The 15,507-nt window shown below is 40.6% G+C and overlaps 2 protein-coding genes across 3 annotated transcripts; both read left to right on the forward strand.

Moving 5' to 3' along the window:
- The first annotated feature begins 646 nt into the window (after positions 1-646).
- ppp2r2ab (protein phosphatase 2, regulatory subunit B, alpha b) lies at positions 647-7,590 on the forward strand. The gene is made up of 10 exons (XM_088281965.1): positions 647-974; positions 2,280-2,348; positions 3,467-3,564; positions 3,740-3,905; positions 4,659-4,771; positions 4,875-5,052; positions 5,194-5,358; positions 5,470-5,639; positions 5,955-6,046; positions 6,252-7,590. The coding sequence occupies exons 1-10, from the start codon at positions 968-970 to the stop codon at positions 6,529-6,531; spliced, it is 1,338 nt and encodes a 445-aa protein (XP_088138091.1). The 5' UTR covers positions 647-967; the 3' UTR covers positions 6,532-7,590.
- A 660-nt stretch (positions 7,591-8,250) lies between these two features.
- On the forward strand, positions 8,251-14,573 carry bnip3lb (BCL2 interacting protein 3 like b). Of its 2 annotated transcripts, none has more exons than XM_088281966.1 (6): positions 8,251-8,552; positions 10,935-11,166; positions 11,554-11,665; positions 11,889-11,992; positions 12,424-12,573; positions 13,156-14,573. In XM_088281966.1, the coding sequence occupies exons 1-6, from the start codon at positions 8,498-8,500 to the stop codon at positions 13,202-13,204; spliced, it is 702 nt and encodes a 233-aa protein (XP_088138092.1). In that variant the 5' UTR covers positions 8,251-8,497; the 3' UTR covers positions 13,205-14,573. The 2 variants fall into 2 exon arrangements, with proteins under 2 accessions (XP_088138092.1, XP_088138093.1); XM_088281967.1 differs by having other exon boundaries at positions 8,252-8,552; positions 11,587-11,665.
- Positions 14,574-15,507: the final 934 nt, after the last annotated feature.

Genomic DNA, 15,507 nt, shown 5'->3' on the forward strand with positions numbered 1-15,507 from the left:
CCTTGCATGCTCGAGACACTTTTACAGTCGACAGGTACGAGTAACATTCAAAAGTTGTTTGAATGTGATGTCAAAAATGTTGCTATAATTATACTTCCGGTATCTGATAACGCATTTCTGTTGAACTATGCTGCCACCTACTGTTGACACGACACAAACAATCCAAACACTGGATAAATCAGTGTTTCCAGCCTTTATTGAACCTAGGGACATATTTTACATGACACACCACAAAACTAAACAAAAAGACAAAAGCATATATACTGAAATAATGATCTCATTTCAAATCATAAACCAATTTACTTATTTGCCATATTGAAATGTTTAAACCATACATTTAAATATTTGTATATCTGACTATACTTACCCCCCCTCTGAATGATCTGAACATTACAGACGTTGGAATTGGTTTATTAGGCCAATAAATATGGATTTATGGCGAACAGGTCAAGATTTTTCAGAAAAATACAAATACTAACGATAGGCGATTTCAAAAGAGTCCTGGGATGTTTTGTGCAAAATAAAACCTATTCTTTGTCAAAACATGACTTATAAGCCATCATTTAAGACGGTGACGATACAAGTCACGGTGAGGTCATTTTGACGGAAGGGCTTGCATTATGCTTCTGGTTTCATTCATTATTTTTCTCCACAATTATGCGCGCGCCTCGGAGACTCTGCCTTGCAGCGTGCGCGCGCGCGCATTGTAAAATAGCTTTTGAGTGGAGGGGTGGACAAGTGACTTGCGGGATGCCAACAAGAGAAACACACGCACAAGCGGGAAGTCGAGGCGACGATCATTGAAAAAGCTTCACCGGATGCCCTGACGTTCAGGTTCGAGCTGCCGAGAGTTGGGATCCATCACAAGAAAAAGTTCAGTTACCAACCACGAAGCAACGCGTGGGAGTGGGAGTGGGAGGAAGGAAGGATCGCGTTTAACTGAGGCGAGCCCCCAGTCTGTCTCGTCATGGCAGGTAATTTATTTCACCGGTTTCACTTGTAAACACCTCCGAATATGCCGACGTCTTGGCAACTCCCCCCGGAATGCACAAGCCCCCTGCCTCGATGGGTGAACTATCTTGCTTACGCCTTACTGGCAGTTTGGCTAACGGTAGCATGCTAACACAACTTAGCCAATGCTAATGCTAACGTTAGCTAGTCAGTAAACTCGGGTGTCATCACGCGTATGGCCTGAGTGTTAACGATCAGTTCCCTGCATATTATCTGTTGCACTTGAAAACTAAACAAAAATGGCATGCAAGATGAATTGCAAAAGTGACATTTGACACTGTAAAATGAAGAAATTATATCATATACACATGCTGCAACTGCCTTATTAAGGGAGCCTGCAAGCTAACGTTAGCTCAAACTTTGACATTGACCACATGCTATCGCCGTATACATAGCTCTTAAATTCTCGGGAGCTTCTTGCACTTGTTTCAAGAGAAAGATTATATGCAGTCGTGCAAAATGTCCCGCTGTCGTTGAATATTTATACAATTCGATATTTTACTATTGTACTTTTCATTCATCAGCTGTCAACGTCACGACTTCCGTTGCAATTTGTAATCAGCATTAATGAGCTGTGTAATTTGACTGTTTTGACCGAATTTGTCTTAAGGTTCATTTGGTCGTTTGGCATAATAAGGTCAGCAATGCAGCAGCTTTTCTTTTTCTTTCTTTTTGGGCGGGGAAGGGAGAGGGATCCGCGGCGGGCATTTGCTTCGCGTTGCGATGATGGCTAATGAGCCGCTCATCAGATTGCCTATTTTCTTTGGCGTTATAGTAAATTACTAGGTAATCTGCCCTATGGAATGACCCACCCTCTCTGGATCCTTTGCTGTTAATTCTTTTTGGAGTCACGACTCGCTTGTGAATATGGCAACAGTGATGACTCATAAATGACTGACTGTTTATTCCCATCTCTCAGGCCCTCACCATTTTCTTGGAAAATATGTATTTAAACAATTGACGCTTTTATTTATTTGTTTATTTTTTTTAGGAAATAAATGTGTATTTGGATCCTGAAAACATTTTTGGAGAAAATAGTTCCTGATGGGAGAAAACCCACAATGGTTACTGAAACAACTAGAAACTGGCAAAAGTAGTAACAAATAAAACCCAATCCAGACATTGTTTTTGAATTATGCTTTTCATTGTTTAATTTTAAGATTTTTTTTTTTGCTACCACATTTTATTTAATAATTTTTTCCTTCTGTGTCTTTTATATGACATGTCTATTTCGCTACCTTCAGTCCAGTGTTTATTTTAACTTGCAGGAGCTGGAGGTGACATGCAGTGGTGCTTCTCTCAGGTGAAAGGAGCCATTGATGACGATGTGGCTGAAGGTATGAGCAAAAGCAAATTTTATACAGTTTCATCTGTCCACTTCTAGAGCTGAAAACAGTGTGGCGACGCACTCATAATGGGCATTGAATGCAACTCATTTGTATGTCATCAACGTGTTGATGTTTGAAGTCCATAACAAGGTTCGGCTATTAATAAATTCAATAATCCTAGTGTGGAAGCAAGTGCTGGTAAAATTCTAAGAATGGAAAGTTGTGGTTTTAGGAAGCACACTTAATAGAGCAATTTCTTTGCTTGGATTTTTTTTTTTTCCCATTTTGACACTAATTATAAATGCATAACTAATATTTAGTACTTGCAAGCCTAGATCAGTAGAAGGAGTTCATACAGTATATGCAACAAGCCCTGACATTAACTAACACGTTTTCTTTTGGTTTAAAATTTGGATTCACTTGACATATTATAATACCCCATCAAACGTTGAGTAAATAAATGCCAAAATACATTATTATGTATTTTATGTACCTATATTTGTGATGAAACAATGCAAATACTATACCATTAGAAAGGCATTTGTGCATATCAGGTTTTCCCTTCTATAAATGACTACCCACTAATAAATGTTTATTACTCCCAGCTGTTCACTAAATAAAAGCCCCTGGCCACTATTTACAAGATTTATTTATTTTTTTTATAATTATTTTATGGAAATTGTATTTTGGAGTGATTTCTCCTGTATAAAAAAAAACAAGTCCTTTATTACATGTACATTAATGTAGGTTAGTTATCACACACAGACTAAGACTCTAATGTGGTGCTCCCTCCTCAGGCAATCAGTCCACAAAGACATTCTCAGAGACATTTACTCATCTTTTGTGGCCCTTGCTTTCTGCTTCACCGGGCAGGAATGGGTTAAGCAACAATACATGTGAAAAATGCCTTACCCTTCAACCGTCTGCCCTACATCCTCTCTCTCTCTGGCACTACCTTCAATGTAGTGCACCAGGATGCCCCTGGGTTGTACTACACAGTTTAACCTTGAATTCTGGGGCTCAAAAAGGCGAGATAATTGTCCTTCATAATGCACTGATGACTTGTCAAATGAGTGTAGGATAGGGGAAAATTTAATTGGTAACCAATTTTTTTTTTTTCTATTCAGCTGACATCATCTCCACGGTTGAGTTTAACCACACAGGTGAGCTGCTGGCCACAGGTGACAAAGGTGGGCGCGTGGTCATTTTCCAACAGGAAATAGAGGTATGGCTCAAGGAACAATTTACTCTGACATCAGACACAAACATTGCTTCTGGAAGTGCTTGAATGATCATGTTTTTGCAGCAATGTTGTATTTTCCTTTATCACAACAATTGCTTTCACCATCCTTGTTCCGTGCTGTCTTTTATCTGAGTGTCTTCTTCTGATGTTCCTACAGAATAAGAGTATGCCTCAGTTTCGCAGCGAGTACAACGTTTATAGCACTTTCCAGAGTCACGAGCCTGAGTTTGACTACTTGAAGAGTTTAGAGATTGAAGAAAAGATCAACAAGATTCGTTGGCTTCCTCAGAAGAATGCCGCTCAGTTCCTGCTGTCAACCAACGGTAAATTCGTAATCTAGGAATACTGTCCCACACATTTGCCTGTGGTCATACCGTGCGATACTTTTGACAGCGACCAGTCTGTCGCTATTGTAGATTGTTGTATAGTAGCTTTGCGCTGTGAGTGGAAGCGAGTGCTTGAGGAAGATAACTTAGCTTTAACTTTCTTAAAAGACAAAGTGAATTTGCATGTAGCAGTGCATATTTTGCATCGAGCCATTGTAAACCGAGTACATCAATCACGTAGCATTGCAATGATTCAACAATGCTCTGACATACAGTATGTACAATTTAATGGCTAATAACATTATTGGATGAAAAGCTAAACAAACCATTGGTAATTAGCCCAAAATTGTATTTTGTGGAGCTCACTATTTGTGCTAGTGGGCAAAAAGGAAGAACACGACAAAAAGAAGCAGCTGAAAATGCCTTCTTGTCATACTCCGGTTTTCTTTTGACAATGAAGTACTGCTTACACAAACTTCTATTCAACATCTACTCCGTCTTCGCTTCGTAAATGTCAATTCTTAAGTTGACTTTCGGAACGAGCTTGGATATACAAACGTGTCGATTAAAAAAAGAGGTAGGTTAAAAATATTTGTTCAAATGCCTGCTAAAGTAAAATGGCAGATAATTATGACTGCATGCATAAGATTATGAAGTTATGAACTGAAATTCTTACAAACATTCTACTGGTCCCAATTCAGTTCAGGTGCTTTGCCAGAGGGAATGCTTACCATATTTTGTCTTTGACAGATAAAACCATTAAATTGTGGAAAATCAGCGAACGAGACAGGAGACCCGAGGGCTATAATCTTAAAGAGGAAGATGGACGCTACAAGGATCCCAACGCTATCACCTCATTACGGGTAAGTCCACGAATCATACGCAACTTGAAAGCACAACGATGACACTGAAACAGTGCCTCAAGTTTTGTATTTCTAAACCTCTTCCTCGTTCATCTTACCTCAGGTGCCCGTTTTGATACCCATGGACCTGATGGTGGAAGCCAGCCCCCGCAGGGTGTTCGCCAATGCTCACACCTACCACATCAACTCAATCTCGGTCAACAGTGACAACGAGACGTACTTGTCTGCAGACGACCTCCGCATTAACCTTTGGCACCTCGAGATCACTGACCGCAGCTTCAGTATCTTTTTCTGCCATTGCTGGACCCTGCTACAGATTACGCAGACGTGTAACTGCGTCTGTTTACAGACACGTTGCACTATTGTGCGTTTTGACCGGGCTAGTCTGGAAAAGATGTTCCTCTTAACTCTGCATCCTCTAGATATTGTTGACATCAAACCAGCCAACATGGAGGAGCTAACAGAGGTGATCACCGCGGCCGAGTTCCATCCTCATCAGTGTAACACCTTCGTCTACAGCAGCAGTAAAGGAACCATCCGTCTGTGTGACATGAGGATCTCTGCGCTCTGTGACAAGCACTCCAAACGTGAGTAATGCCACCCACTCTTTGTTGTCCCACAAAATATAGCACAACATATAATTTTTCAAACTTGCTCTTAACACAAAGACGGGTTATTTTTTTGTTTCTCTTCACCAGTTTTTGAAGAGCCAGAAGATCCCAGTAATCGCTCTTTCTTCTCCGAGATTATATCGTCAATCTCGGATGTTAAATTCAGCCACAACGGACGCTACATGATGACCAGGGACTATTTGTCTGTCAAGATTTGGGACCTGAACATGGAGAACAGGCCAGTCGAGACTTATCAGGTGTGTTCTTTAAATATGTATTGCTGGAATGTATTTAATTTCATAGGAATGTGCATTAGTATGGTTGGCTTTCGGTGTTTCTTCATTTATAATGTGTGAGTCTGAAATGTGTGTAATCCATCTGATCTGGAAAGTCCTATCAAGGGCAATTTGACATTGTTGTAGATACTTGCTGATTTCTGAAGTCATTGTGTTGATTCAAGGGCATCAGAATTTTATGATTATTTTTTTTTTTAAACCAGACCTACAAATCGTCATACTCTGGAGTGGATAAGATCTTTCAATCCCCTAATATGCTCTGATTCTTCCTTTTAGGTTCATGAGCACCTGAGGAGCAAACTGTGCTCGCTCTATGAAAATGACTGCATCTTTGACAAGTTTGAATGTTGCTGGAATGGCAATGACAGGTGATTTTGAAGAAAAAAAAAAAAAAAGACACATGACCGCCTTTTGATTTGGTTGACTTCAATGTCATGATTTTAAGCATTTGTGATCATCAGTGTTGGTGATGTATTGATTGATTGATGCCTGCAATACATTTTTTTTCCTGTCAAATATTTTTTGGGGTCCTGAATATTACAATTTCTTTGTTTCTTTACATTCTTCCGACAGCGTGGTGATGACTGGCTCATACAACAATTTCTTCCGGATGTTCGACCGGGGCCAGAGGCGCGATGTCACTTTGGAGGCTTCCCGTGAAAACATCAAGCCCATGCAGGTCCTGAAACCCCGCAAGGTGTGTGTCGGGGGCAAGCGCAAGAAGGACGAGATCAGCGTGGACAGTTTGGACTTTAACAAGAAGATCCTGCACACTGCCTGGCATCCCCAGGACAACATCATCGCAGTAGCGACGACCAACAACCTCTACATATTCCAGGATAAAGTCAATTAACGTGCACAAGATCTGGTATGTGTGTGAGACGTCGTAATGCGCCCGCCACCTGCCGCCTCGCGGCCTCAGCCCGGGTGGACCATGGTAACGCTGACAACCAGCATCCCCTGTTTGTCGCTACTGGGTGACCGGCCTTTCTCTCAGAGGGAGACAAAGGAAGCCTCGTTCTTGCCCATCATCAACCTGTCTGACAGAGACACCTGCCTTGTTCTTTCAGTGATGTGCCATTTTATTTTATTTTTGGGGTTATGTTTTTTTTTAATTTTTTTTTTTATTTTGCCTACCCACCTACCTCTCCTGAGGTCACATGGGTATAACAGATTCATAACCAAAATGTTCTGTGTACAATTTTATTTTTCTAACCTGCTCCCATGGCTCTGTGATTTATTTTTTTTATTAGTACGTCCCTTATTGTCCAGTGCCATAATAGTGTTTAATTTTCTAAGATGAAATGCCAGTCTTTTTTTGTTGTTGTTGTTGTTAGTGTGTGTGCATGCGTGGGTGTGTGTGTGTGGGTGTGTGTGTGTGTGTGTGTGTGTGTGCATACACCCTTTCATGAACTTGTCTAGAATGCTGTCATAGTATTATTTGAGTCTCCTTCCATATCTTAATCACACTCACACAGTCACAAAGTCATGGTCACAGATTGTGGACAAAGGCAAAATTCTGGTCTTCTCGAGTGGAGTTACTGTCTTGGTCGCTAAGGTTTTGGAAAGACATTGTGTTCCAAAATGGTAACATGTTGAATGATTGCAGCTTGAGAGTTGGTTAGAACATAACAATGGTTGTTTAAAAGTTCATGAGTCTCTGGAATGTTTCCGTCCTTCATTCTAATCTTTTTAAACTGGACTTTTTGAAATTTTTACTTTAAGGTCGTCTCAAGTGTTGTCTTCCCAATGTTCATTACATATCTGATACGTTACTTAAGGGAATTGTTTGCTATGACACTGGAATTGCTCCGACTTGAGTACTTGTATGTGTTTGTTAGGCAAATGTTTAAAACTGCTGATTTTTATTTGAGGCATTTCATTGCATCCTGTTTATTCAACTACAAACATTACTGCTGATTCGTGTTGTCTCCACACCTTTAAAAACGTGAACGAGTCAGACTATTTGATGCCTCTGTCAAAGTGCGACTACAATTTAAATGAAAGACAGAAATGAAATACTTTTGTTGCCGTCTATTTTTTTATGAGGCACCTGATGGGTAGGTTCTTAAGGTGAAATCGTGACAATGTTCGTCATACAAGTACACGAGATTCAACTCCTCTCTAAATTCTAACGCAGGGGTGGGATGACCATGCATTTATGATCATCAACAGAGATTTACACGCGTAGACATTAAAATGTAATTGCGCAAATATGTGATGAGATATATGGGGGGAAAAAACCCATCAGTGAACGCTTAAACGAGGCAACTTATATCACATGACACTTGGTGTAAATGTACCAGATGCAACGTTATCAGGCCGCTTCAGAAAATAAAGTTATCATTGGAATCAGATGAAAGTCGAAACCAGGATTTTGCCTTGCCTGTTTGTGTACGTGATCATACGCACGTTTATCATGGGCGCCGTGTAACGCTTCCAGAGCAAAAATGAATAGATTAATTTTTTTTATTTATTTACGCTACGTCAATGACGAATACACGAGGCTTGTGATTAGTTGAATTCATATATGTATTTTTGGAACGTTATATAATTACTGTCGTCCTGCTTGTGCTACGTCATCAGTCAGCTCCGGGAGGAACTGTGAGCCTCGCGGCGGCTACCGCCTCAGCAGCAAACGCATAAAAACAAACCGCAGTCCAGCCGTAGCTTCCCTTGCTCCTCGCCAACAAAAGCGTCTGACGGCGAGGCGATACACTTGTGTTGTCACACGTCTGAATGTATGAAGGAAAAGTCTCACGCGTTTTCCGCTGACAAGCTTTTTATACAACCCGCACTGGTTGTTGCCAGGCTCAACGATGTCCGACGCTCGTCAAACCGCTACAGACAACAACGGAGACTCCGGTCTGAATGGTGAGTTGTCTTTGCGGTTTTTAATCGGTGTTTTCGCTCTATGCTTCGCCAACTGGATGGTAGGCATGCATGTTACGTGTTGTGTAAAGTAATTTACGTTTATTTAAAATAGTTGTGCATCGTTTTTCGTTTTTTTCCGTCACGAAGCTACACGTAAGGAGGCGGAGTGAAGAGCGCCATGTTATGTTGTTTATTGACAGCGTCGGGACCAATGACTCTTTAGATCCGGTTGACTGGCAGGCCTGCGAGCCAGTCAGCAAGTCAGGTGGTGTTGTGGAGGTGGGATTAAGTTCTGTCAACAAGGCGAGATCTAAGTTGCCAAAAAATGGTAAAATTAGAGGAGGAAGATTCAGATCATTCTTATAACCGTTGACTATGCTTTTTGTTTATGTTATTCTCCATTTTTTTTTTATCTTAAAAAAGTGGCCTGTATAGAACAAATAATATTTCGAAGATACACTAAACGTTTTTTACTTTAGGTTAGCTAAGCAAAGTAAGTTGAAATCAACTTGTTTATACAAAGTCAACAAAACGCCCCCACAAAATCTGGCATCGGGTTTACGAGGCATTAGCGTTGCGATTTGTTTCGCATCACTGTGGTGTGGCATGACGGGGCATGCTATTTACAGCTGCACTGACAAGTCAGTGGGCATTGGGTTCAAATATTTAAACCTAGATTTAAAAAAAATATATAATGACAGTGTATTTTATCGAGATTAAAATAGCCACACGTTATTACATTGCTTTTGGAAAAAATATTTTTGCTGCCCAAAAGTCTTAATCATTTTTAAGTCCAATTATTATGAGGCTCCCTTAAATTTTCGAATGGACACCCCAGTTTACATGGCCATGAGTTTGATACAGTGATTATAGCTTCCATATGTTACTTCAAATCAACCATGAAAGCTTGAGACATACGGGACAGTCACAGTACAAGAAAAAACTATAAAGACATGTCCCCATGTTATCAGCAAGATAGGTCGGCAGTGTTTATGTGCGTCATCTGAGCCAGTCCGCTATTTTTGGACTTTCCTGGAGCTCTCACGCCAGGTGATAAACATATTTATCTATTGCATATGCTCTTCCAGGCAAGATCCTCCAGCACTACTTTGCTGTGGCTGATCCTGAACATCAGTACGTGAAAAAGGTCACTTAGTGTCCATTCTCTTAATCCACTTGACAGCTGATAGCGGGTCTGAAAGCCAGAATGTTCGCAAACGATGGCACCATGGCAACGTGGCTTCAAATCACACACCACACAGCAGAGACAATGCTCTGTCAACAGCAGCTTTGCTCATAGTCGACTATGTAATCCACAGGATGAGAGTGAATGCTTAGTCTTAGGGGGAGGGACGGCTGACATACTGGGTCAGTGGGTGTAACTGAACTGGACTGGACTGTCTTTGCAATTGACAGAGTGAACACACAGTTTATTTCACTGTTATGAGATCATAGGACCTCTGTGGGAGGTATTCCTCGTCTGTAGTGAGAAAATGTTTCAATTAATTATTTTTTTGTGTCATGCACACAAGCCCGCCTGTTATCTATATTTTTAAGATGTAAATGCGCATCCACTCAGCTGAAACTCACGTACGTAGAAAACTCATAAATCACATGGAAGGCCCACGAGATGCCACAGGAAGACATTTACTGCCCTGTCATCACACAGCAGGAAGCTGTGTTTTCCTCATCAACATTTGATTGACACACCCACTTGTTTGTCATTGACTGAAAGTGCTGCTCACGTTCTTTTTTTGGATCCTGCCAGCTTGTGAGGTTAAGTCAGGGGAAACAGAGTTGTCATCCCCTCCCAGAACTTTGTCCATGTTTACTTGTACTGCCATTAGTCTATATTGAACAATGATCCAAATAAGACAGATATGTAAGCAGTATTGTAGGATTGGGTAAACCGTCATATTTGAGTAGGAAATCATGAATATGCTTGGTTCTCCAAAACATGAAATTACAATACTGCCGCGGGCCTGATTTTAATTAAAAAAAAAACAAGACAAGGGTTGAATTCCTGAAAAAAACAAAATTCAATATTTTAAGCAAATATGACAATATTTTCTTTGCGTAAATATTACAAAATAAAAAAAAAACTGTGCTTAAATGATGAGTAAATAGGTCTTCCACATGAAAGTTAAATAAAATTGTAGCTGAACAAATGCTTTTTAACAATTAAAGTGTATGGAACACAAGTTAAACACAACAGAGAAACCTAAAATACATTAATTTGCATTCTTGCCTGTCTGGAAGATGTCGTGACATCTTTCTGCTGGTAGAACTGTTATTTTGGTAACCTTTAGGACAACCATCGCAAAGAATTTTTGGGGTCAAAACTTGCAGTCAAATAAATGTTTATTTTTTTTCTCCCCACAGGATCCTGGGTGGAGTTGGAGATGAACAGAGGGGCTGCAGGGTCAAGCCAGTCGTCTTCCACAGTGAGCCCTGTTTCAGTCCTGTTGCCCCTTCCTCAGGTGGAGGAAGAGGAGGCCATGGTGGGGGCACTGGAGCACGTCCCATCCTCGTCCTCCATCCACAACGGTGACATGGAGAAGATCCTGCTGGATGCCCAGCATGAATCCAGTCGTAGCAATTCCTCCTGTGACAGGTGGGCTTACTGTTCGCCTTAAGTTCGAATAACTTTTTGACCCGTTGGCAAAGAATAGTTTGGATTTAGCTTCATTTTATCCGGTTCAAATCGCCATGTCATTTGACTCCACAGTAGATTAAAGCTCAAGATTTTTTTGTTTGCAAAGTTCACGGAAAGTTCCAAGCTTCCGGGTTCATAACATTCCGGGATTTCACCATAGTGGATGGCCCTTGTCCAAAGTTCTCTTCGACTTTTAGCCTTTTTAAACCTGATTTCGTCTGAGGCAATCTGGTCAGCTGAGGCTGTGATTAACCTCTTGACTGCTCGATCATCTCCTGTGTGTGACTCCAAACTAGTTGCCTTTAGGAACGCTACATGAATGCATTTTTGTTTTAAATATTTTAGATTGTGGAATTTCTCTTCGTTCTCCCCCCTCAGTCCACCACGGCCTCACACTCCGCAAGATGAAGGGCAGATCATCTTCGATGTGGACGTGACCGGCAGAAGAGGCAGTCAAGTAAGAACTCAAGTGCCTCTGAAGTTCTTTGGGGGGGTTGCCATGACAACCTCAATCGCCTGACAACTGTAACTACTGCCACCTACGTTTTAAAAAACAAAACATGAAAAGTATTGACCTTCGTTACAAGGGATTGCAAATGCATCAAGTTGACAAATAGTTTTATTCTTTTCTCCAATCACCAGCAGATTTATAGATGATGACTTAATGTTTGTGTCTTTAGACAGAAGAGGATGTCTTGGACAAGGAGAGGGACATGGACATCCTGATGAAGGACGCAGACTGGGTTGCTGACTGGTCTAGTCGACCGGAAAACATTCCTCCTAAGTAAGTCTTAACTGTGTAAACATTCCCCCTGCCCCACATTTGCAAACACACACACCTGCTTGTTTTTAGAAAGTGCTTAGTCACTATTGCAATAAAGTTGGATTAACATCTGGATACCAAAATAACCCAGCTGCTTGACATATATGTGACTGTTGCTCGCAGACTTCAGTTCTTCATCATCAACTCAAAGATTTATTTTTTTTATATGACTAACAGGCTCCATTAAAAATGCACCGGTCTTGCTTTCATTGGAAAAGCTTTCAAATCTCTTGCATAAGAATATAGAGATGATGTGTTTTAAAAATATAATTTCCACACAAATGCGCTCAATTGAAAATATTATTTCAAGGAGAAGTCCCTGAATTAAAAAGCGTCATTTCAATACAAATGTCATGTGTGGTTTTGTAACTTGACATTCTTTTCCCTCGCAGGGAGTTTCATTTTTGTCATCCTCGCCGCTCTGTGACGCTCAGCATGAGGAAGACCGGTGCCATGAAGAAAGGAGGCTTCTTCTCTGCCGAGTTTCTCAAAGTCGTCATCCCGTCATTGCTGATTTCACACATCCTCGCCCTCGGACTCGGGTAATAAATACCATCATCACCGATGTACTATGTAAGATTAGTGCTGTTGGTCCATCAATTGTGAGTGTGGAAAAATCTCGAATCCATTTTTATAGAGAAGTGATTTGTATTTGGCTTTCTTTTATGTGTTAGTAATGCCTAGAGATATGGTTCACCCGGCGATGCACGTTGAAGGTTGCATCTCACTGATCGAAATCAAATACAGGCCTTGTAGAGGGTTACAACCAGCTCCCACTTTCTTAATTCATATTGTGAGATGGGCTGAGCATATGTAAATAGTTTGTGTATTTCTAATCATGTTTTTATACACTATTTGTATCAGTGCCCGGTCAAAAACAAAACTTTAACTGGTTTGCTCTGGTTTTCTGCCACCTTTAGTAAGTATTTTCAGTCTAAGAAAGGCGTCAGGGCATTTTAAACCTGACACATATCCTGGGTATATTTTCCAAAGTGGCAGTTATCTCCAGTAGGGGGTGCTGTTTAATCACTAATCAGCTGTCTTTCCTTTATACTTTTAAACATAATTTCTTTCCTGCGCCGCATGTTGATATGTGACCCGCATATGGCCATATTTCTCAACAGAGTGTACATTGGGAAGAGGTTGACCACGCCCCCCACCAGCTCCTTCTGAAGCTGAAACTGAAGAAAAGTGCCTGAGAAGTAGCCCGAAGCCAGAGAAAGTGATGCTGTCATTTGAAGAGTTTCTCTGTCTTACCGCCTGCTTGAATACACCCAACCCACCTCCAGTCCACCCCTCCTTGCTGAGACATGTCATGTTCTCCGAAGAAATGCATTGGCGTCTTCAGCCCCGCCGTCACGCTTTCTTGACTGCCTTTCCTGACACAAGATGACCCCATTATAGCCACTCATTTCTCAAAGCTTTTTTTCCAAGAGTGCAAAGGATATCTTCATTGCCTTATTTTAGATGTCAACTACCTTTCAGAAACGGCAGTAATTGTAAAATTGCCACATGTGTGCTGACAGTATTTCAAGGTTGGCTCTTGCTCAACAGTGTTGCGGGGTCCAGAAAGGTTCAGACTGCGTGTCAATGTTCTTTTAGTTGAACATATCGGACAAGCTAATGGGGCCTTGAATGTTATGATGTTGTTTTAGTCTTTATGTCCATTTTAAGTTACCTGAAAAGATTTGCTATAAAAATCTCTAGTGAAAAATGTAGATTAGTTCAGTTTTTAACATTTAGTTCGGGTATTTCATGGAAAATCAGAGTTTAAAAAAAACTTGATACTTTTCGTTTATTCAAAGAAGCATTTTTACGACCTAAGTTCCTTTGTTATTTTTAATTTAAAAAAAAACAAGTGGTTTGGGTAGTTCCTCTGTTTTTAAGCCATGTCCAATCCGCACGTCTTCAACCATGAATTATTTCACTTAAGGCCCCACAGTGCATGTGATTGCAGACACGTGACTGACAGTGATCAACAACAGCACAAAACTTGATCTTCTATTGAAGGCTGTGTGGGAGTAGATTTGGGTCTTGCCTGCTACTGAACTTTGACCCATCATCGATATGCGAACTCTGTGTCACACGTGGAAACGCAGTGGCTACAAAATATTAAGAGCTTTATTTATTAGAAAGAGCTGGTTGACTTTCTTTGACGGCACAAGTATTTCTTTATTACTCTACCCAACAATGACCCACCAGGTTAATTGTGATCACCCCCCCCCTCCCCCAAAATTAACATCTAGTTAGCAGAGTGGTGATTTTTTTTTGTGAATGTGCAGCAGTCAAAATAGCTCCTTAGGCCTTCCTTTTTTTTTTTTTTTTTGAAACATGATTGTGAATGCACAGCGAATGAGTCGCGTTAGACATGTTCCAAACGAAAAACCTTTGCGTTGACTGGTCCTGATGTGAGAAGGAACCTGGAGAGTGCTCTCACACTGCGGTCTTGACAATTATTGTAATACATTAGCTTTATTTTTCTTCTTCTATTCCATTCAACAGATGATGAACATTTTGCCATTAAAGATAACCTGAATGACTATTCCACATTTTGGGCTCCATTATTATTTCAAACAAGTGTCAGGAGAAAGTGCGTATTTTAACAATTGTTTGCGCTGCTCGTTCAGCGCCACTCCTAAAACTTGTGGCGAGATCTTGTGTTGTTTGCTCGCTCCTCCTGCGTTCAGTAAACTGTGTCACCCTTTGGCAGCTGTCAGAGTTCGCAACTGTTGCTTTGGGCCCCGTTCAAATCCACACAGCTTTGTGCGTGCCTGCTTCTGCATAGCTGAGAACTGACTGACATGTTTCATAACTTGTTCAGAATTCCCGTGAGCACTATAGTCACGACAGAGACCAACTTGTACCCTTTTGAGGAAGAAAAAAAAACAAACAACAAAACTGACAGAGCAAAGGGGCTGTTTTGACCTCCCAACTAGCCCATAAATGATTGAATGTTTAATGTTACCCGTGCATGGAACTTGCCCTTTCTCGGTTGTGTGAGCCCACATTGCTCACATTTTCAGCTTCTCAACAGATGTCTTTACTGCTCAGTTAACCCCTCAGCCCACCCTTGAAGAATATGCCTCACTCATTAACTGCCACTCGCACTGCTCTCCAGTGGTGAGTATTCTGCATTGCGGCCATCTGCCTCCTCACCCATGTTGTTATTGTTAAATACAACTCATGAAATACAAATACCTAACTAAAAAAAAATAAATGCTCTATATAAGTTCTTTTTTTTTTTATCTTGCGCCTGTCTGATACACTATATATTTAAAGAAAACAAATGAATAAAAGATAATTAATATGAAAACAAATATTTGAAAAATTAAAATGAAGCATAAAAAATAGCAAAACCTACTAACAAAACCCAATACTAACAGAATTACAAAAAAAAAAAAGTCAAAACAAAAACAAATGATAATAAAATATCGTGAACTATTCGATTAGCAAATCACCATCACAGTGCAAAGGTG

Source organism: Idiotropiscis lumnitzeri, chromosome 18, assembly GCF_059441095.1.
Source record: "Idiotropiscis lumnitzeri isolate Australia: NSW breed Sydney's pygmy pipehorse chromosome 18, RoL_Ilum_1.0, whole genome shotgun sequence".
Lineage (NCBI taxonomy): Eukaryota > Metazoa > Chordata > Actinopteri > Syngnathiformes > Syngnathidae > Idiotropiscis > Idiotropiscis lumnitzeri.